Here is a 22,885-nt window from a genome sequence, read left to right on the forward strand (position 1 = left end):
ACCAGTGTCTCCTCCACATCAGGAAAAGTCGAACCTTGTATACTACATCTTTTCACGGTCGCAGCAGCACTGCCGAACAACTTTTCCTTTGCATTCCAGATGCCACACACGGTAGTTAAAGGTAAATCCCTTTCGCGTGCCAGCACCGACTTCTTCATGCCACGTTCGATGGCACGAACGACGTCAATTTTTTCTTGAATGCTAAGCATGCGGTGTTTTTGTCCGAGCTTCGGCATGACGAGAGTTCTAGCTTGCACGACATCGCAGTGCTCTCTCGTAGGAAATAAAGAACGCTCTCTGGCATGGCGCCGAAGTGATGTTGATGTTGTGTGGGAGATATGGGTGTTCTCCTCCGTACTCTTGGGGACAAAGGAACGACAACACAGTAGTGCAAACAGTCACAAGGGCATTTATTGCACCTTTCATAGATAAATGCCTGCTAGCCGAGTTTCTATCCGCTAAACATGCCGATGGGCGCACGACAAATCTAAAAGTCCGACTTGCTGCGACCGCATTGCGAGCGAATATGTTCGCCCCATGCTGGATCCCAACGCCTGGTCGTTCGCGTGTACGATCACGCCAACGGTGTCCAAGGCGGCCACGCGAGACGGTCTCGCAGAAGCATGGTCGGCGCACGCGCGGGCGGCACGTCCGTCCCGCTCGCTTCCCGAACCCAAAGAGACCAAGCGCCTTCCCTTTCGGCGCCCAAGTAACCCCGCAGCAGCGCGACACTGCCACTCCGACCAACCACTCAACCACTCCGACCGCTGCGGGTGAAGCCGCCCTGCAGGAGACGAGCTATGCGGGAAAACTAGATCTCAGGGGAGGCGTGAGAGTCACGCATCCCCACATCCCCCCAACCTTAAATCAGTACATATTCCGGCGAAACATTTCACACAGTCTAACATCAACACGTGCTTCGCGAACAAGGTGGTACATGCAACAGTGGCCGCGCCGAGGAAATGTCCACACGCTGTCCATAACATGCGAGCCGACTGTCCTTGGGTACACCGCTGGCGTCCGCCGGTCACAGCAGCAGCTTTGCAGACTCGACGGCACGATTCCAGGCCAGGACCCCGGAAACGACGACGCAGTAGTCGGTACGAGCAAGCGTCGCTCGCGCCGACGCGCCCTGCTGGGAAGAGCCGCCGTAGCTGTCGGTGACCGCCGGTTCCTTTGTCCGCCGCCGAGGGTTGTGAGCTGGATGCAGGAGGCCGCCGAAGTAACTGGCCACAGCATCACCATCGCCCGGGGTGACTCGATCGTAGTCCGGGGCAGCAGCGCAGACGATGTGCAGGTGACAGCAAGCCAGGGGTGACTCCAATCACGCTGCGTACACTCAAAACACTCGGCAAACACTAAAGTAGTGCAAGGGAGAGGAATTCTGCATGCGCATCGCCCACGTGGTACGATGTTCAACTCGGCTAGCAACAGATCGGGCAGCTACTCAGATGCTAAGTTCACGTGAACGAAGCTCGCTTTCTTGAGTCGAACGAGTAAATTCAATTCGTGCGAGGCTAAATAGAATGAGGGAAGCAAATTGCAACGCCTCAACGCCACGGTCCACCAGGTTGTGTCCCTCCACGTGCGACAGGCAGCTTCGTAAAGCCTTAGGCCTAAATCGTCGCTACCCTGACAACAACCGGCATCCAAAAACAACACCCAAAATGGGCGCAAAACAGGCAGCCGCGAGGAGACGTTAGCTCTGTGAGGTGGTCCTACTCCGCTCGGTGCACACAGCATCCGAGTTGACGGCGCCCACTGTCCCAGACGGTGTCGGAGCGCTCGGTGCCAGGCCGCAATACCAGTCAGCCCGTCGTGGCACCCGTGGCCCACGGCCACCCGGCTCCCAGAGCCGCGACTTCATCCGAGTCAAAGAGATAGAAGAAGCTATTTACATAAGAAATTCGGACCACCCACGAGGCTTCCGTACTCACTCGCTTCAGGCTTGCCACTGCTCCGTGGGTGCTCAGCCTCGCTCTCCCAGGATGCAGACCACGTGGCTCTCGTACTGACGAATGTCATTAAAAAAAACACTTGCGAAAAGGCTTAGCATGTTGATAAGTTCAAACACACTACCGTTCAAACACACTACCAGCCACCGTCGCCTCGCTCCAGAAAGCACGCCGCCGACGCTAGCGATCAAAATCCACGCTAGGCCTACGCTTCGGTTCAAACAAAGGTCTTTTACGAAGCAACACTTAAAATTATCGTCCGATGCCCCAAGAGGCCCCACGTTGGGCAGCCAGATGTGGGAGATACGGGGTGTTCTCCTCCGTACTCTTGGGGACAAAGGAACGACAACACAGTAGTGCAAACAGTCACAAGGGCATTTATTGCACCTTTCATAGATAAATGCCTGCTAGCCGAGTTGCTATCCGCAAAACATGCCGATGGGCGCGCGACAAATCTAGAAGTCCGACTTACCGCGACCGCATTGCGAGGGAATATGTTCGCCCCATGCTGGATCCCAACGCCTGGTCGTTCGCGTGCACGGTCACGCCAACGGTGTCCAAGGCGGCCACGCGAGACGGTCTCGCAGAAGCATGGTCGGCGCACGCGCGGGCGGCACGTCCGTCCCGCTCGCTTCCCGAACCCAAAGAGACCAAGCGCCTTCCCTTTCGGCGCCCAAGTAACCCCGCAGCAGCGCGACACTCGCGCCATCTCCCGCACTGCGCCTCAACCACTCCGACCGCCGCGGGCGAAGCCGCCCTGCAGGAGACGAGCTATGCGGGAAAACTAGATCTCAGGGGAGGCGTGAGAGTCACGCATCCCCACAGTTGATGTGGCTTCTCAGATGGATAGATGGATGAATGCTTCACCCTTCCAAGCGCCCTCTGCGTTTGCGCTTGGAGGCCGTTCTGATCTCTGAGGCTTGTTGTTCTGCTGGGCCGCCTGACGGGGACGACGTACCGCCGTGATCGCACGACGAAACGTGAAAACTACTTTTTAACCGATACGTACGCAACAAGCTGGTACGGTTTATGCGGATACAAAATGCATACTGTTCAATGACCGCGGAGTCGAGGATGTCACTTTACTACTTTTTGGAACTACTGTTTAAGCGAGCGGGTACAGCTTAACGAGGTTTTTACAGTATAACTTCCCCTCTGTTGATTGTTTTTAGGTCGTCTATCGACAGCACAAATGGCCAATCACAATGCCTGTGTTTTTTGCACCTAATTCGCCTCCTCAACTAAACATACACAGATTATTCTCGAGCCCCTGTGTGGTGGGCACATTCCTGACCTTATCTTTTCAAACTATCCTAATCATGTGGTAAAAAAATTTTACATGCCAAAACCATGATCTGATTATGACGCATGCTGTGGTGGGGGACTCCAGATTAAATTTGGCCACCTGGGGTTCTTTAACGTGCTCCTAGTACACAGTACACAGCCGTTTTCGCATTTCGTCCCCATCGGCATGCGGCCGCTGTGGCCGGGATTCGAGTCGGCGATCTCATGCTTAGCAGTGCAATGCCATAGCTGCTAAGCCACCATGGCGGGCAAACCTTGGGGTAAGTAAAGTCTTGGAGAAAGTAAGCGACCATAATGCCTTGCATCGTATATTCTCGTTACCTTGTCCTGAAAGAACAGAGATAAACAAACAAATACTAAACTATACATGGGCCAACAAAGGTAGAATAACTAATTTGATGGCTATTTCCACAACAGGCTTTGAAAATAGCTTTTGTAATCGCACGACTAAAGAAAATTGGACTATGTTTTATGATAAGCTTAAAATAATAGAAGCTTCCTGCATGCCTAAGGTGACAGTCTCTTCAAGAATTAATGTCCTATGCTTTACCCGTAATGTCAAAGAGCATCTTAATAAAACGAATAGAGCTTATAGAAACGCCTCTAAAACTAATTCCCTAGAACACTGGGAGATGTACTAACAGGCCTATAAGATAGCCAAGACTACTGTTAGCTAAACTAAAGACAAGTATTTCAACTGCACACTTCCCGCCTTCTTAAGGACTTCGTACCTAGGTGTGTTTATTAGCCCAGGTTTAAGTTGGTATACTCATGTTGAATACATCATTGGTAAATCACTGAAGAAAGACGCTCTCCTTAAATGGTGCTTATAGCTTGCAAATAGTGAAACCAGACTGCAAGCATATGTCTCTTTAATCAGGCCATCTCCGAAGTATGCATCGATCATCGTCGTGAGGATGCTCACGACGATAACTTTACCCACATGCTTGAATCGGTACAAAACAAGGCGGCAAGGTTCAGTTACTCGCAATATCACAGTGTGTCTACCCTGAAAGAAATGTTTAAAATACCATCGCTTGCCATGCACGAAAACAAACCTGCTTATCATTCCTTCATACATTGTATCACAGCAAATCACCCTTTGCTGTGACTCACATTCAACAGGCACATTATTATTCCTAGCAAACTGATCACAATCAGATATTAAAGCCTAGCTTTGCTCAAACAAGTAAGATCCAAAACTCCCATCTTGTGCTGTCAATTAATGAATGGAATTAATTACCAGCAAATGGTGGCGCACTAACAGGATCATTGTCTTTCCAAAAGGCGTTGCTAACCTATTTGAAAAGTGGCAATGATATCTGGGAAAATATAAGTGCCTGGCCAATCATTCGTTTTCGTCTTTTTTGTTACAAAGAAAACGGTTATTCTTTGAACCATTTTTTGCTTTTTCTTATTTTCTTAGTTACATGTTTATACAACTTGTTAACTGTGTTATGCATTGTATGATTACTCAAGTGATTACTCTTTTTCTTTTTTTGTACATTTATATGCTTGTATAAATTGTTAGGTGTACATACCGTATTTATTCGAATCTAGGCCGATAGTTTTTTTTTTTTTTCAAATAATCATATTCCAAATCTAAGCCGACCCGGCTTAGATTTGAGGATTTTAAAAAACGCGCCAGTTTTTCATTGAAACTGCTAAACATGGTGCATAGCTAGCGCCATCTAGAAAAGTCAGTATCGCAGCCGCTACTAGCCGTGCCAGTAGCCAACCGTACACAAGTGAGGTCACCATTTTGACTTGTGTCATGTTGGCTGTATCGGTGTGTGGCGTGGTGTTATCGCAATGGCACCAAGCAGGAGATGCCACTACAGTGCCGCTTTCAAGCGAAAAGTTGTGATAGCCGCAGAGGCATCGTCGAACCTTCAAGCCAGGCGGGTCTTCGGCATCGACGAAAAAAATGTCCGTCGTTGGAGGGGACAACGACAGCAGCTTTTTGTGTGCGCCGCAACAAGGATGGCATTTAGCGGACCAAAGAAAGGCCGTCACCACGAAGTGGAGACAGTTTTGGCCGACTTTGTTCGGACGCAGAGAGCAGCTGCCCTTCCAGTGACAACAGATGTGCACCAAGCGAAAGCTAGGGAAATTGCGAGGGAGCGAGGCCTAACGCCAAAGGATTTCAAAGCCAGCCGGGGCTGGCTTCAGAAATTCGTGAGGCGCTTCGGCTTCAGCCTCCGACGTCGCACTTCAATCACCCAGAAGCTGCCAAGGGATTTCGAAGAAAAGCTGATAGCTTTTCAGCGCTCGTGCTGCGAAAGAGAGAAGCGGCAGGCTACAACCTTGGGCAAATCGGCACACCGACCAGACGGCTGTGTGTTTTGATATGCCAGTGGCATGCACTGTGAATGAAAAGGGTGCCAAGGAGGTGAAGGTGCGCTCTGCAGGCTACGAGAAGCAGCGCGCAACTGTGATGCTGTGCTGCAGAGCTAATCGACATAAACTCCCTCCTTAGATGATATTTAAAAGGAAGACACTGCCTGCTCGAGAAACTTTCCCAAGAAATGTCATTGTGCGGGTAAATGAGAACGGGTGGATGACGGGTGCAATGGTGGAAGAGTGGGTTAAGATTGTGTGGCAATGGCGTCCAGGAGCCCTTTTGACAAAGAACTCGCTCCTTGTCGTCAACTCTTGCCGTGGGCCCTTGACCGACAACGTGAAGGCTGCGCTCGCCCAAGCGAACACTGACCTCGCTGTCATACCTGGCGGCATGATGGGCCAGTTGCAGCCACTTGATGTCTGCATCAACAAACCTTTCAAGGATCATCTGCGGAAATATTACACGGACTGGTTGACTGACGAAGACCACATGCTAACGGCAACGGGCCGCAACAAACGTGCATCGCTATCGCAGCTGGCGGGCTGGGTAGCTGCAGCGTGGGATGACATCCCAGGTACTTTGATCATGCACGCCTTTATAAAGTGCAGCATATCTAATGCGCTTGATGGTACCGAAGATAGTGCACTGTTTGAAGGTGACAGTGACAAGGAACACAGCGACGATGACGTTGAATGAGGTTTGCACATTCAGATTCAATAAATGCTGTTTGCATTTTGTGAATGCTGTCCTCGCTTTTTTTGTTCGGCCTACATTCGAGGTAATATATATATTTTTTGTTGGCTTCGTACTTTAGGGGGTCGGCTTAGAATCGGGGTTGGCCTAGATTCGAGTAAATACGATACTTGCTTATGCATTCCGTGACTTATTACTGATCAAATTATTGTTATTTGATGTTGCACCCCCCCTCCTCCTTATGAATGCCCTGCAGGGCCATTAGGGGATGCAAATAAATAAATAAATAAAGTAGATATTTTTGCTAGATCTACCAGCCAAACAGGCTTCAAATACATGCTTGAAATAGCCCAAAACTTTAACTCAACACGAGAGGCAATATAGAGAAAACAATAGATATAATATTGCTGACATCTCCACAACGTCTTGTCAGTGCATACCAACAGGCACCAACAGGCAGAAAATGAAACTCGCTGCTGAACAGCTGACGATGGTCCTGGCTCAATTTGGCGGTCTCCATTAACGAAACCAAAGTCTTGTGATCAGATATCATCCTCCATCTCGCTGCTGCTGTTGGTAGTGTCTAAGCAATCATTTGAGGATGCAGCAGAATCATGAGATCGGTGTCATTTGCACAGAGCTCAGCTACCAGAATTCCTGTCATCTTTGCAATCACTGGGTGCACATCTCTGCACATGTTAAAAATTGCTGCACATGTTAAAATGGGTTGCAGTGCTCGTAGGTGGCCTGTGACCTATGTTGAATGGCCGTGGTAAAAAAAGAGAAAGACACTTTATTGAAAAAAATGTAAGGAAAATACGGGACAGTGCACTATTGGCATCAGAACTTTATCGAGCATAGAATCTGTAAAAAAAATTTCATTGACCAAGTATTTTGGTACATAACCTGGAAATGAGATTTCTAGCCTTAAGTAGTATGTGCAGCCAATTTAGTGTTTCATTTACTTGGAGGCTGCATGCCTGAAATTAGCAGAAAATGAGCTTTTTCTTGAACTTATGTGCCATGAACTCTTTGACACCTTGTAAGAAAAATGACAAACGCACCTTTGTCTGTCGGGGAATGATACGATTCCCCACTTCTCATTTCAGCTTGTATATTAAACTTACCTGGACAAGCGCGTTGTCTCCTGTACACTCATCTGATTACACCAGTGGTTGGCAATGCAAACCAGTCCAGTCATCTTGTGCTTAAAGGCAAGGTATACTGGTAAAAGAATGACCCTCCCATTATCCCCTTCAGGCACTGTCTGCAATTATGTACACCCACATAACCCTTTAGAATTGCAAGTACAGGCAAAAATAATGGTGTCTGAACTATGTTACATTACATTAATCTTAGGGCACTTCTGATTAGACCTGTGACGCAAGATTAGTTCGCTAGAAAAAAAAAAAAAGGCATTTAAATACTATGGACATCTGGATGGCTGCTGGCGGAGCCAGTTTGTTGCGGTGTGATTAGTTCCGTTCTGTCGTTTTGCCAGTAATGATTTACAGCAAACCGATATGGCTGGACATTTTATAAGCATATTGCGAGTCTATTTTGTTCTTGTAGGATAATTAATATGCAGCACATTAGTGGATACAGTGCAAGTACTGAAAAATGTTTGAAAATTCAATCTATTCTGGTCGTCTGGTTTTAATGATAGTAAGAGTGCAAGTAAAAACTGCCATAATTGGCTCCGGGAGGGCTTTTATTTATTTCTTACATAGCTGGCTTTGGGGACCATATAACACAGTACATACAGTTATTCTTTCATTTTTAGAAAGAGAACCAGCACAGTGGGAAAGCACAGGACACATAAGGAGACACGCATGCACTGCTGACTTCCATGTACATTTTTTTGTACTGTCAATGTTTACTTCTCTCTTATCTATTGTTTGTTTACTTCAGTGGCACTTATATATTGCAATCCCTGCAATACATCCAGATGGTTTTGTAAGTCAGCACCGCATGTGTTACCTTACTGTGTCTTAAACGAGAAGACAGGGGCTCGATTTTTATTAGTCATATCATAAGAAACCAACAAACACTGACACTGAGGACAACATAGGAGAAATTACTTGTGCTTTATAAATGAAATAAAGAAATGATAAATTAATGAAAATGAAAGTGGATGAAAAAACAACTTGCCGCAGGTGGGGGACGATCCTACAACCTTCGCATTTTGCACGGATGCTCTACCAATTGAGCTACCGCGGCGCTGTTTCCCCATCCACTTTCTTGGGTATTTATGTTTCCTAGTAGAACCCTGGGAGTGTTAGCCAGTGCCACCACTCGTAGACCTTGGCGGCGGATGTGGAACATCCTTTCTGCCGCAGGCGTCACGAGAACGCAATCTTTTTGGCTGAAGGTAACCGGTCAATAAACCCACACATGCTACATGAAGGCATCAAAGTTGCTGGATTCGAGACCCTCGTTATGTAGTAAACTAGAAGTAACTGGGTTAACCGAGGGGCCCGATTTTTATTAGTCGTATCATAAGAAACCAACAAACACTGACACCGAGAACAACATAGGGAAAATTACTTGTGCTTTATAAATGAATTAAAGAAATTATAAATGAATGGAAATGAAAGTGGATGAAAAAACAACTTGCCGCAGGTGAGGAACAATCCCACAACATTCGCATTTCGCGTTTCGTGAAATGCGAAGGTTGTGGGGTTACTGTGTCTAGTGCCTTACTGTGTCTTGTGTTCTTGAGCTGTCTTGTTCAGCTTTCAAAGATGCCTTACCAAACAGTTTAAATTGCAACTCCAAAATCCAAAAAAATTTTGGAAAGTAAATAACCCTAAACACTCTTCTCAATCCACTATACCAATCGTTAATAACGGCGTGCTACTCTCACCATCTGAAGCTGCGACTGAATTAAACTTGTTTTTCAGCTCTGTATTCACAAACGAAAACCTAATATACCACCTGATCTTACGTTTCTTTCAATTAACTCATCTATGAATGACCTTATAGTTACACTGGAGGGAATAGAATCGGCCATCAATCGACTTTCGAATAACTCAGCGCCAGGTCCAGATGGCATCTGCACAAAGATGCTTAAAATGATTAAGCCTATAATATCTCTCCCGTGTTAGCCATCCTTTTCCAGCAATCAATAGATACAGGAATTGTACCGGATGACTGGAAGATCGGTCGTATCACTCCCATTTACAAATCAGGTGACCGATCATCAACCTATAGAGCTGTATCCTTGACTAGTATTCCAGGTAAATTACTTGAGCATATCATATCTTTTGCAGTTATGAAATATTTATCCGAACATTACTTTTTTTTCTAATAATCAGCATGGATTTCAGCAAGGACGCTCTTGTGAAACCCAACTATTTGAACTTATAACTGATCTTCATCAAACTGTTCATGATGCCATAAAAATCGATGCCATAATTATTGACTTCAAGAAAGCATTCGATAATGTTCCCCATTCTCGCTTAATGATGAAACTTAGCCGGCTTAACATACATGGTAAAATTTTTAATTGTATCTCAAGTTTTTTGACCAATCGCTACCAATTTGTGTCCATAAGTGATCAGTTTTCCCGCTTTAGCACAAGTTAAATCTGGTGTTCCTCAGGGCTCTGCACTTGTACCAATTTTATTATTAATTTACATTAATGACATCAGTAACAACCTGACCTCAACAGTTCGGTTGTTTGCAGATGACTGCGTTCTTTACGGACAAATTATCACCTCTGAAGATACTGATATTTTACAGGCCTACCTAAACAAAATTTCACTTTGGTGCGAGCAATGGCAAATGGAAATAAATGTTTCTAAAACACAAACAATGACATTTACCAGAGCCAGTAACATTCACTTAAGTTCATATTTTAAGGACAACATGTGCATAGAGAATGTGTCTACGTTAAAATATTTGGGCGTCCATTTAACTTCAAGCCTTATATGGAATGATCATATTGATGAAATAATTTTGAAAGCAAATAAAACACTTGGATTCATTAGGCGAAATTTGTATTTAGCAAATCGGTCAACTAAACTATTAGCTCACGCAACTCTAGTTCGTTCATAGATTGAATACACTTCCATAATATGGAATCCAAATCAGACATACCTAATAAACAAGCTTGACTCTTTACAAAATAAAGCAGCATGTTTCATCACTAAAACCTACTCTTTGACATCCAGCATCACGGCTATCAAATAGGCCGTGGAGGGTTACCGCGCAAACAAATCCCTTACAATACTAACGGATTTTAAGGAAGCATGCCGTAACTACATCATTGGCAGAATTGGCCAAAAGGCGCTCCAAATCTTCCTCCGCGCTGGCCAACACAAAAGACGAGTTAGACACAACATTTTCCTGATACCGGGACACATTGAAATTGAGGGCAACCAGAGGGCCGATAAGACTGCTCGCGAGCATATGAACCCTGAAGACTTCATGACAGTGATCCCGACGTACTCCGAAATACTAAGTTATCATAGAGGAATGACGGTCAAATGCTCCTCGCCCCATAACATGCTTAATCAACAAGAGGCAGTTTGCTGGTGGAAGCTGCAAACAGGAACCTTCCCAAATCTACACATACTAAGCAAAATGTTCTCAAAGCAATACACGGACATATGCCCATGGTGTGGTGCAAAACCCACCCTTTATCATATCACGTGGGAATGCAGCAAAAACAAATCATTCCACAATATAGAAAATCCGAGTGCAGAGCAGTGGGAGAGTGTGCTCTCCAGTGGCAACCCATGCCTCCAACGGGGGCTGGTACACCATGCCCGACAAGCAGCCACGCTCAGTGGTGCCCTGAAATAGGGGCGCCAACCCTGTAAGACGGGAGTCACCATCGACAAGAAGATGGAAGCACTCGGTCTGACCGCTGAATGGCTCTGTAAATTAGAGCAATAAAGTGTATCCTATCCTATCCTATCCTACCCTCTCTAGAAAAATGACAACTGTTAGCACTGCTTTCCCATTTCATCAGATTGTATCATACCCCGTCATCCTTTACAGCATCCCATATCAAACCCCCGCAAAGAATTTTCCCCCGCCTTGACCATCCCTTCAAAGCGCGTCCCACGTTTGCACATACGAATCTCCTTCGACAATCACCGCTCTTTCTTGCTATTTATCACTGGAACAGGCTGCCAAAAGATATTGCTTCTATACATGATCATGACTCATTTGTAAGCAATTTGAAGCGCAGTTTTACGCTTGTCGAGTAAAAACAGAATTTTGTGCCTTTGATGTAGTGTAAGTGCATTTACATGCTTTATACCGTGTTTTTTTTTTTCCCATAGTGTATGCATTTCTTCCTTGCTATCTTTTTTTTTTTTAATTTCCTTGTTGTATTCGATGATCTATACTACGGTGTTCTATATTGCCTTTCCCCCCAAATTGTGTTTGAAATATTTTGTTGTTAACCCCCTCCCCCCCTGTGTAGTGGCCATAAGGGCCTTTAGGGTATCTGAATAAAAAAAACTCTCCTGAAGTTTGTTGTTGCAAAAAAGAGCAATCCAGCAAAAGCCAGATAATGTTTACAAAGTGAGTGTCAAAAGGCTAATGTCTCTTTTCTCTTCCTTTCAGATCTGCAGTCAACTACCGGAGCCAGTGGCCTCATCCACAATTCGCTTTTACTTGCACCAGTTGAAGGCAGATGCTGCTACAGCAGCCCACAGGTTCTCTTCTACTTTGCTTTTTTTTTTTTATAATCTTCACTATACTGTGCTTTACTGTACGAAATGTGTTGTCATGGGATAAGTTAGACAAGCTAAGAGACAAGATAAAAGCTCCACATCCATAGAATTTACTGGAGAATATCACATCCATTCGTGCAGACTCCAGCCACTTGAAGGGACACAACAGAAACACAAAATCATTTGAGCCCTCATTTGAAACCTGCCATGCTTTCTCATGGCAGGCTTCGCTTTCTACGCTTTATTTTAGTGGGCTACTACAGCTATAATAAAAGCAAATGTTGAAGATCCATTACAATATCGGATTTAGCATAGCGAATATTTGCTCACTCGCAGTTCAAAACATACTTCTTGGTAGGTGAGCAATCCAGAGCAATACTCTTGGTCAATAACATTTGGGGATATGATCGCTTTCCCGTGACTGTCGGCGTCTGCAAGCAGCAGTGTTTTTGGCACAGTGGAAAGATAGCAAGTTTAGCACTGTGCGTGAAGCGCTATTGCCCATAGATGCTGATGCTTCTAGTGCCGATTCACGCAAAAGCTCACATATGTAATTGTATTGCCGTGATGTATCGCTGTATTACTGTGATATGAGCATATCTTCAGGATCGTATTGTAATATTTATTGGCCCTGACATGGCTGGCACATCGCTGTTATTGCTGGATCAACCACAAGGCACTGAGTGGCTGATCTCAGTGTAGTGACGTCAGTGCCTGCGACTATAAGAGTAGCACCACTGGCCGCTTTCATCAGTGGGCAAGGTGACAGCTACACCGAAACCATGCTAAGCGAGTTCTGCTCTTTGTGCAGGTATGCCACTTTCATAATGCTTACTGCATTTGATACGACCCTTTTTTGTTCCTGCTGCCTTGCCCACAATGCTGCAGCTCGTTTTTTGCATACATTTCAACAGAGCTACAGAGCTTGTGCATCGTGTCAGGAGCATTTTGTTGAGTGGTAAATGTTGAGACGAACCCGGGGCCTCCTAAAAAGAACCCTCAAGCCAGCACGGGGCAAAGCACATGGTCCGGGTCCACCCCTACCCTTGATAGGTTGCCAGCAGCGGTTGCTGGCCCTCACAATTTAGAACACTTCCAGCGCAATGTTGGTGATATGTTTGCTCAGCTCCTAGCTGGCCAGGACCGAATTGCGCAAGATATTGCTGACCTTAAGACGTCCATTGACTCCCGCTTCAAGGGTTTTGAAAGCCGTCTGGCTACTCTCAAATCTTCAATCCCGTTCTCTGGCTCTGCGTCTGATGAGGTGTAAAATAAAATTCAGGCATTAACAGCTAGAGTGAACAAGCTTGTTATGCAAAATGGTGAATTAGAAGCTTGTCTCAGTCAAAACAACTTCAAGTCTGTTTCTTCGAACGACAGAATAGTTGGTAAGGATTCATTATGCAAAAAGGTGAGGCGTGCAGACAGGACACAAGAGAAGAGAAGTGGACAACACAAACGCCGACTATCAACTGAAGGGAGCACTGAGGCGAAAAAAAGAAAAAAGACACAAAACTCATCTGCACAAGCTCTGGAATGGTATCGCCACGTGGTGATACTGGTGAATGGGGATCATGTGGTGATACCATTCCAGAGCTTGCGCAGATGAGTTTTGTGTCTTTCTTTTTTCGCCTCAGTGCTCCCTTCAGTTGATAGTTGGCGTTCGTGCTGTCCGCTTCTTTTCTCTTGTGTCTTGTCTGCACGCCTCACCTTTTCTGTTTCTTCACTTCTTGAAGACTTAGACAAACGCATAACCGCAACGGATAATGCCCCTGCGCTCACTGACCTGTGCGCCAAACTACAGGCAGAGGTGGCTTCACTTTTGACAACTGGGACACGGCTACTTTCCAAGAATGAAGAACTATAAAACAGATCTCGTCGAAACAATACAATTCTACATGGTTTTGATGAACCGACTGGTGAAACTCATGAAACATTATTTGCTAATGTTTCACGGCTGTTTTCGGAGACACTGATGATGCAATGTCCGTCAATTGTGTTGTGTCGCAGGCTTGGTTGGCCTCAAGAAGGCCACTAGCGCCCGGCCATAATGAAGATCCCAAGTTTCCAGGATAAGCTTCAGATCTTCAAAAATGCCTCTAAACTAAAAAATTCCATTTGGCGCTTCACCGATGACCTGTCTTCAAATGTGAGATCTGTTCGCAAAAAGCTCTGGGAGGCCTCCGGTTCATTTTGCGACAAAGGTTCTGTTGTAAAATGGCACTATGATCATGCCTTTATTGATAAGGTTCGCTATCACTGGGATCATGTGTCGAATTCGATGGTGGAATCTTCCAGTCATTTTTATAACGCCTCATCTGCGCCTTCAGTTGAGCGTGCGATGCCAGCAGCTGTACTGTCTCACCGTCATTATTTATTTATTTATTTATTTATTTATTTATTTATTTATTTGTTTTTTTATTTATTTCATAATACTGTGAGCCTTTCTTTGGCTCTGACAGGAGTGGAATGAACAATAGGTAGAACAACAAGTTTAGTGTTCCGGAACACGAATGAAAAGACACACAGCCTACATAAATAATCGAATCAAAAGTGTGCAGAGCTCTAGAATCATTCAATACATGACTCATAATCAAGAAAGCTATGGCTACAAACAGGTTTACAAAAAGAAGTGCTCTTCAAAGAAGTATTCAACATTCACAACAAAAGCATCAAGTGACACATCATTCATAATATGGTGGTTATTATATAATATAACGGCATAATATATGGTTATTAATATAAAACAACGGCAGTGTGGTGGTTTGCCAGTCATGTCAGATGGCGTGCTTGGCACAGTGCCAGGAGGATGCTGCTGCCTGTAGACACCAACAAGCCAGTTGCTAGTCCCATGAAATGTTGAAAATGCTATTTTATCTTTGAAAATACCACTGAAATATGACCGAAAATACCACCCTTGCTGGGTGGCCTGCAATGCTGACACACAAAGACAGACTTATTTGCACTTTTCTGACATAGGCGCAATCTCAGATTTGTTTTACTCTGTATTAGTATGTACTTTTATAATGCATACAGGTCATAAGGAAGTAATTTTAGTTGCAGCTGCGTCTTCGTTATGACAAGGCTTGACTGTACTAACAAATAGTTGCCAAGATCTAGAAACACACATAATTGCCAAGAATTATTCCTGCTTGGAGCATGCTTTAGCAGTAGTTTCTCCATGAGTGCATATATTTTTCTTAATAAAGACGGCTTATAGTTTGCTGTCATCACATCCAGTGCCCCTTTTGTGGGTTGGTGCAGTTACCACTTCGTGTTCTAGTTAGCCAATTTGAACCATAACCAGTTTGCCCTTTTCATGGTTCAGTTGAATGTAGTGAAACCAGACTTTCCACTTTCTATTCCTGGCAAGCTCCCTGTAAACAGTTCATGGGCAAAGAGAGCTCTCCTTTCAACAACTGTACACACACAGAGGTCTATCTGTTATACTGCAGCGATCGGATTTTCTTTTTTTCTAAGCAGAGGCAAGGTTGGATAAATGTATAAGAAAATTTGTTGAAGCAGGAAAAAAATCAAACATAATAAACGAAGGTAAGTAGAAGGGGCAAGTGATTGCAAGGAACGAAGGAACTAGAAAATGTCTAGACATGCCCATGCCATTGGAAAAATGCCTGTCAAAGCCATATCAGACCCACTTTCACGTTTTCTGGAGGTTTTGCACACATGTAAAGGACATAAGTTCGCATGAGCAGCTGCAGTATCATCATAGATGACAGTGAGAGCTGTGGGGATTACTTGAGTAGTCTGTCCAAGTGGCTTAAAGTGTGAATCTATTTAATAGATACTGATTTACCAGTTCGTGAACCACGGTATTGATGAAGCACCACACTTAAAGCTGGCATGTTCACACACACATGAAAAAGGACATACACAGATGCTGGTAACTGTGCCTGTGTATGTCCTTTCCCATGTGTGCGATAATGTGTCAGCTTTAAGTGCGCCGCTTCATCAATTAAAGTGCGAGTCGTAGAATTCGACTTGTGCTGCTCAACTGAACTATACTACAGATGGCTCATAAGGAAATAAGAGTAACAATGCAAATGTAATTAACAAGCTTTTGCATTTTTCAGCTGGATTTTACTGAAAGAAGTCACCTTCGTAATTTTGTTGCATATTCTTTTCAAATAAAAAAAATTTAAAAAATCTTTACTGAAATGACCAGTGTATATGCCCCCACTCTTCTCAGAGCACAGGTGGTTAACCGGACAGGAGGTGTCACGATCGTCAAAGTTGGTGGCAGCAGACATGATCTTTCATCCAACCGGGGCGCCACCATGCCGGCTGTGGCGGCAGGGCGTACACCAGTGGGCGGTGCTGCTAGTCAGGCTTCGAGGGCAGCTGGCACGTTGGGTATCTCATCGCAGGAGGCCAGTGCTCGTTCCCTGGGCCACCTAGGTTCGGGCCAGCTTGCCCATCGGAGCATGACCCGGTTGCCCTCGGCAAATCACATGCACCACGGTAGGCGCCCTTTCTTGCTGGTTTTCCTATTTCCTTGCAGCATGTATTTGATAATCAGTGATCTGGCTGGCCAAAGGTTTTCACAGGCACCATTTATGGGTTCCACTGAAACTCACACCATTCGTACTCCTCCGCTTTCTGCTGCCACCCCTATTTAACTTAGTGATAGGCCCATTATTTCTTATAGCAATCTCTTTAATGGACTCTTTCCTGGCTCAGAATGATGTAGGCCATCTCTTCCACCCCATTTTTTATTTAGTTCCGAGTCAGCGCTTGTCCTGTGGCCTTTGTCATTGATTGCTCTCTGTTTGCGCTGCTACAGAATGCAGGGATAGCAAATCACTAAACCCTTCATCCTATTGCCACTTATATTCCTGTGAGCTGGCATTGATTTGTTAGTCCAGGTATCTGCAAAAACTAAGCACCACGATGACACAAAAACAGCTTTAAATTTGGTTTGTTGTGCAAAACATAGCCACATGCCTCTTCCATGTGAAATATAGCCACAAACCCCATGGTGCAAAGTGCTGCCGAAATACTGCTGTTCATCGAAATTGTACTGCGCAACTGGACATCTTTCTGTTTCACTCACGGCACCCAGTTAGGTGGGATAATCTTTTCCATGTTCTATAGTAAGGGATGACATGGTTGAATCCCACAGAAAGAAATGCTTCAATGTACCACATCAGTTCATGTGCACATTTTTGTTTTCCACTATTTTGAGTGGGGCACTGCTTTCTGGCAGGTTCGTTCTCAACTTGAGGCCACATGACTTGCTTATTCTGCATGCAGTTATATGTATGCTTCTTATTCACAACAAGAAAACTCAAGCGGTCCCTAAACGTCAATACCATAGAACCCCGCTAATACAATTCCATGAAACCGAGTGAAAGAAATGTAATACCTAGGAAATATATTATGTGAACATGCACTTAAGATCACTCGAACATGCTGTTAAATATTAAAACGAACACACTATGCACAACTCAGCCTCTAAAGGATTTATAGTTGGCAACAGCTAAAAGGCCAATTGCACTGAAATTATAGACTCGTAAGAAAGCCCTGTTTCATATAATTTAGACATACAGTAGCCTCCATGGAAAATTTTACACTTGAAATGAGAGTGGGCGCTTAACAATACGCTCGCAAAAATTTGTTTTTCATACCGAAACTGAAAAAAAATGTTGCCATTACCAGTCACCGGAAGTGACATACTATGCAAACTATAGAGAACCACTGCCCAGGCCGTCTGCTTTCCTTGCTTGTACAGTCAAACCCGGCTATATCGAACTCGCAAAAAAACGCCTATCAGTTCGATATAGAGCATAATTCGATATAAGCCTGCTAAATAATTGGATGTCATAAAAGCACATGTCATTTATAAAATCACTTTATTAACGAAACTAGCTTAGTTTGGCATAAATTAGTCCTGCATTTTCTTCTGCCTGGGCAATTTCGCTGCCTGCGACGCACGCACTTCCCCACATTGTCTAAGGAGTCGGAGCAGCTGAGGCCGCAACCTTCCGCATTCGCGCAGAAGCACCGGACTAATGTGAGTGCACCAATAACTTCGGAAGATGTGGGCAAAGGACCGTAGTTGCTTTCCTCGACATGCCCCTACTTTCATTTGTGCTCAGTACGATGTCGGCGATGTAGTCTTCGTTTCCGGGCTCTACCGTGGTCACACTCATCTCTGCACTCACAAACTCGTCCACCGTTGATTCGAATGTCCCGGAAATTTTGACAGCTCGCTCCAAACTTCGGCAACACCGGCAACGGCTTCGTCGCATTCATCAGAATTTACAGTCCTCACCGAGCATGCGGAAACCGGCACGTATGAAGAACCCCTCGTACACGGCCGTGCGTAAGCGTCGAGCGCCATGGGCACCGGGTTGCGAGTCTGGCCACTTTAGCACTAATCGTGCCGAGAGTGCTCCTCGGAATCTTGCATGCTGCGGGGACATCCAACTTCTCATCGTGTTCGACGCGATTTATGATTTGGAGCTTCACGACGAAAGGCGAATTCTGCCGCTTCATCACGGCAACACTGCGGGAGAAGGCCCACAAGGCGCACACACGATAAACCAGAGAAGCAGCCAGAGAACTCGCGCTTTCGCCATCTTGCACGAAGAGAGCACAAGAGCCTCTGGTTGGCTGTCTGAGCAAGCGCTGTAGGCGGGCCAGGATCATTTTTTGCTGGGGAGTGTCGCTAGATAGTGATCTAAAGAAAGGAAGGACGCTTGATTCTGCGTAGTCAGGGGAGAGGGGGTGGCAGGTGAAAGATGATAGAGAAAGAGGGAGGATGTGGCCTAATAGACTCCACTATGCGCGACAGGGGGAGTGTCGACGGCTCGCCCGAACAGCCCGAGGCAGCGCGGTCACGGTAGGGAGAGCGGTTGGATGGAGCCGCGCCGCCGGGTTTCCCCGCTACCGCGAGGGAAAGCCAACTTCTGGGGGCACTTTTCCGCCGCTTGACGTTCGATATATCGGGAGTCACTGCAATATTTGTTCGATGTAAGCGTAATTTTTGCTATATATACTCGTTGTAACTATACCGTGACCAGAAATTGTTCGATATATAGAATAATTCGATGTAAACGGGTTCGATATAGTCGGGTTCGACTGTATACCATTTCCATGTATCAAGCAAACTGGTCCCGCATGTCTGCTAGCCACAGAGTTAGCATACTTTGCTTGCTGCTTCATGCGCTGTTCCAACACTGTTGTGCACCCGCAATTTTCTTTTAATGTGAAGTATTCTCCAAGTCCGGCAACTTTTGTCTGTCTGGTTGTCTCCGTGCAACAGCAGAGCCTCGATGTATTCTGCCTCTGCTCGAAGAAGAGTGCATTGGGGCGGCCATGCTAAGGGCGCGGATATAGTCTGACTTGACGCCGACGCAATCCACGCATGGTGCAGTTACTTTACATTGCTGAAAATTAGATGATCTGCAGTCTAGTGTGGCTGGTGTGGGAATAGAACATGTCCTATCGCACGCCGGAGCCACCGGAACATGATGCATCGCGTGCTAGCTTGACTGACCTGCAGCATGCTGGCCTATATACAATTCAGGTTCACTGAAGCAAGTGTGTTACGTTTGCGCCCTCAACAAACAAAGAAGCGCTCACTCACCGCGCACTTGTGCACTTGCACTACGGCAACTATTGGTCGCCGTGCTATTGTGGGTCACGTTTAAGTGCAGGGTAAAATTTTAGCAATCTTATTGTCCCCGGCATGACATATCTGACTTCACCGGCTGCTGCCTAGCATGCTGGAAACATCAGGCTCGTCGACCGATCAGATCGCTACCACTATCTGTAGTAAACAGTGATAAGTTGATAAGTAGTAGTAGTAGTAGTAGTAGTAGTGATAAGTAAGTGATAAGTAGACAGCCGGGCTAGAGGGGCTCTGTACTAAGTGCGCGTAAACTTTCTATTCTATGGGGAAAAGCCGAACTGCAGCCATGATAAAGCTTCACCCATTTCGTTCTGGCAGCATTACATACCTGCATGGCTTACCGCCGCGTCTACACCATGGCCACCACATCGCATTCTCCTTCGTGACAAATGCAGCATGCGGTTCCTGCTCGTTCCTGGCACTGTGTCAGAAAGGCTTTCTTTCGTCTACTTCGATGTGTCCAACGTAAAGACGCGCGAAATGTCTTGAAGATGGTGTACTACTGGTAGATCGTTTGAGAATATCGACCTTGAATTCAAGTTACCTTTCACTTTAGTGCACCATTGTAGCTTACAGAGTTAAACCTGTATATAACGAATTTCAATATAACGAAATTCTCGATATAACAAAGTATTTAGCTTTTCATAACCTTTTGTCCATAAAACACCATGTAATTAGAACATCAATATAACGAAGTGTGTTTGTATGTGATTTCAATATAACGAACTTTCGCTTCCGCAGCAAAGGAATGCCAAGACAATAGATGGAAACTTCCACGAATGCAGGTGGTCAAATGATATAATTACAAGCAGCTGCTTTCAAACGCACCTCTCAAATCACGTGCGGCACGACAATAGTGACCGCGTAAGCGAAGCCGCATTGTGTTCCGTATAAACTCAAATTGCGATAAGATCTTATCATGCCCCCGCACTTAGTGCTTTAGGTGCGAGTGAAAGTGTGCTAGGGTGAGAAAGAAAGATGATGGCTTCAAGCATGAGTGTTGCCTCCCCACGCGAGCAAAGAGAAAGAGGGGAAGGGAGTGAGCTCGCAGTAATGCGATCAAGCGCGCGCAAGGGGGGTGGTAAGTTGGCGCGCGTCACGATTTCTGGCGTTCGTCTCAGCCGTGACTGCACATGCCTGTAAGCGAAGCTGAGCGCATATGCAGCAGTGCACTCACTTTAGCGGTAATTGGCCGCGTGTGCTGAGAGTGGGCGAGCTGAGGACGGCATGGCCTCATGTAAGCTGTCTTCCCGCGCATTTAGTATTGAAGGTTGTGTAATCATGAGTTTTGGTGGACCATTAGAGTGAAAAGCAGACGAAGCATTTGTTTGCCACTGCTGGCGCTTTTCATGATCGCGTCATCCCAGTGCAGGCCATGCTATCAGCCGCGGGGGCAGAATGCATGCGAAAGCGAGGCTGGCTGCGCTTAATTTGTACCGCCTATGTGAAGATTTCGTCAGCGTGGAATGAAACCGTATCATTTGTCGCCGACTCCTAAATTCATCAAAATGAATTGTTTTCTCGTTTAAATTTGCTTTTTTAAATTTGCCCAATAATTAGGAAAGTTCTGCGGCCCTTTTCTGTGTACGAAAAATAGATCGGCAACTTGCATAAAAGGTCAAATTTCAGTACAACGAAATTATGATATTTGATATGAAGCAAATTGCCAATTTTACCTACTTCGTTATATCGAGGTTTAACTGTAGTATATATAGTCACGCCGAGAAACCGTTTGCCAAGCAGCGCTTCATGGGTAAGTGAGTCTGCTGTTGAAATGTGGCTTGTGCTGCTTCGTCAACTGGAATTTACATGCTTTGTGCGCGTTGGCTGGTCCATGTCGCACTTGCCTGCTGCACCGCAGTGCACGCTTGTGCTCTGAAAGCTGAGACAGGAACAATGTGTTCGGCTTCTCTCTACTCAGCGTTGTGTACTTGCACAGCCATCGCTCATGTTCGAGTATGTATTCGAGCACCCGATGGCCATGCAATGCATCGGCATTTTCGCAACAGAAAGAACACATGCTGAGAGAAACGTCCGTCAACTTGCACATGATGAGCGAGCAATGCGCCGGCCTGCCTAGGAGCAACCGAGAGATCAGTAGTTGCGTACGGTTCTTCACTATTTGCCATATCCGCATCACTACCACTTTGCTTCCAGGTGCACACTTCGTCTGCGCAGGTGCTATTTAATAGCTGCTAATAACAAAATTAGCCAATTACCAGCCCTGCAGCTTTGCCAACATTACTTTGAGAATATATGTTAGGCACTTATAGTAAATTTAGCCCAAGTGAAATTTCATTGCACTTGGTCTTTAATGATGAATTGACCGGGTCAGAAAAAAGTCGAGTATTCTCAGTCAAAAGTAAAGTCAGAAGTATTGGATCTAGCAGAGAATGACTCTTATTCCACAAGTGGCTGTAAGAGGTGTATTCTCGGATAATTGATTTCAGGAACACCTTCGTTTTCTCAAGTTTTTGAGTGACTAGTGCCAGACACAGCGGCATCTACGAGCGATGGCATTCATAGCCCACTGCCAAGCATGGTATCTTATCACACTGCCAGGATCGCTTTCACATGTCGGTGCATCCAGTGCTGCAAAACTAAAAGTGGTACAGTAGACTTCCGTTAATTTGATATTTTGGTTAATTTGATCATGACCGAAGGTCCTGGCCAGCACTTGTGCATTTCTGTGGGCCCGTGCTTTCATTATTTAGATCCTAAAATTGGCCTTTGCCAAATAATTCGAACTTGACTAGTTAGCCCATTCGTGCGCAACCACTATAGTACCCCAGTAGCGACCCTTTAGTGGGAGCGTCTGGCGACAAGTGAATGCATTAACACACGTCATCTCTTGTCAAAAACACCGATTTTCAACCTACCTTAGGAAGATTTGCAAGCAATAACTATAGCTCACAATGTCTGATTAGGGTAGTTACCCGATTCTAATGTGTGCTTTTCTTTTTCTTAAAAAAAAAAAAAAATTTGGGCCGAAAATTGCCTGCACAATGCAATCGGATACGAAACCAAAATCGCCTTTGTGCTGTTTGTATGCTTTACCGCATAACGATGATCGAGGCAAAGCTGACCTGAAACTGTGCGGCAAAACTGACTTGAGAAAATCTGCCGACATTGTCCAACACCTATTAGGCTGTTGCCCATTTTCTTGTGCAAAAATGGGGTACACATTAGATGTCAATGTTTTTGAGGAGCTTTAATGTCATTTCGACATTAGTTTTATAATTTA

At 45.4% G+C, this 22,885-nt stretch overlaps 1 protein-coding gene across 3 annotated transcripts in view; it reads left to right on the forward strand.

The window, feature by feature from the left end:
* melt (ventricular zone expressed PH domain-containing protein melted) overlaps positions 1-22,885 on the forward strand; it is a 143,696-nt gene that overhangs the window by 41,360 nt on the left and 79,451 nt on the right. For all 3 annotated transcript variants that reach the window (XM_050169736.3, XM_055065611.2, XM_055065612.2), the window contains exons 8-9: positions 11,878-11,969; positions 16,195-16,466. In XM_050169736.3, coding sequence (XP_050025693.1) covers positions 11,878-11,969; positions 16,195-16,466 — 364 coding nt within the window. The remainder of the gene's footprint in view (positions 1-11,877; positions 11,970-16,194; positions 16,467-22,885) is intronic.

Source organism: Dermacentor andersoni, chromosome 3 (assembly GCF_023375885.2).
Source record: "Dermacentor andersoni chromosome 3, qqDerAnde1_hic_scaffold, whole genome shotgun sequence".
In the NCBI taxonomy this organism is placed as follows: Eukaryota; Metazoa; Arthropoda; class Arachnida; order Ixodida; family Ixodidae; genus Dermacentor; species Dermacentor andersoni.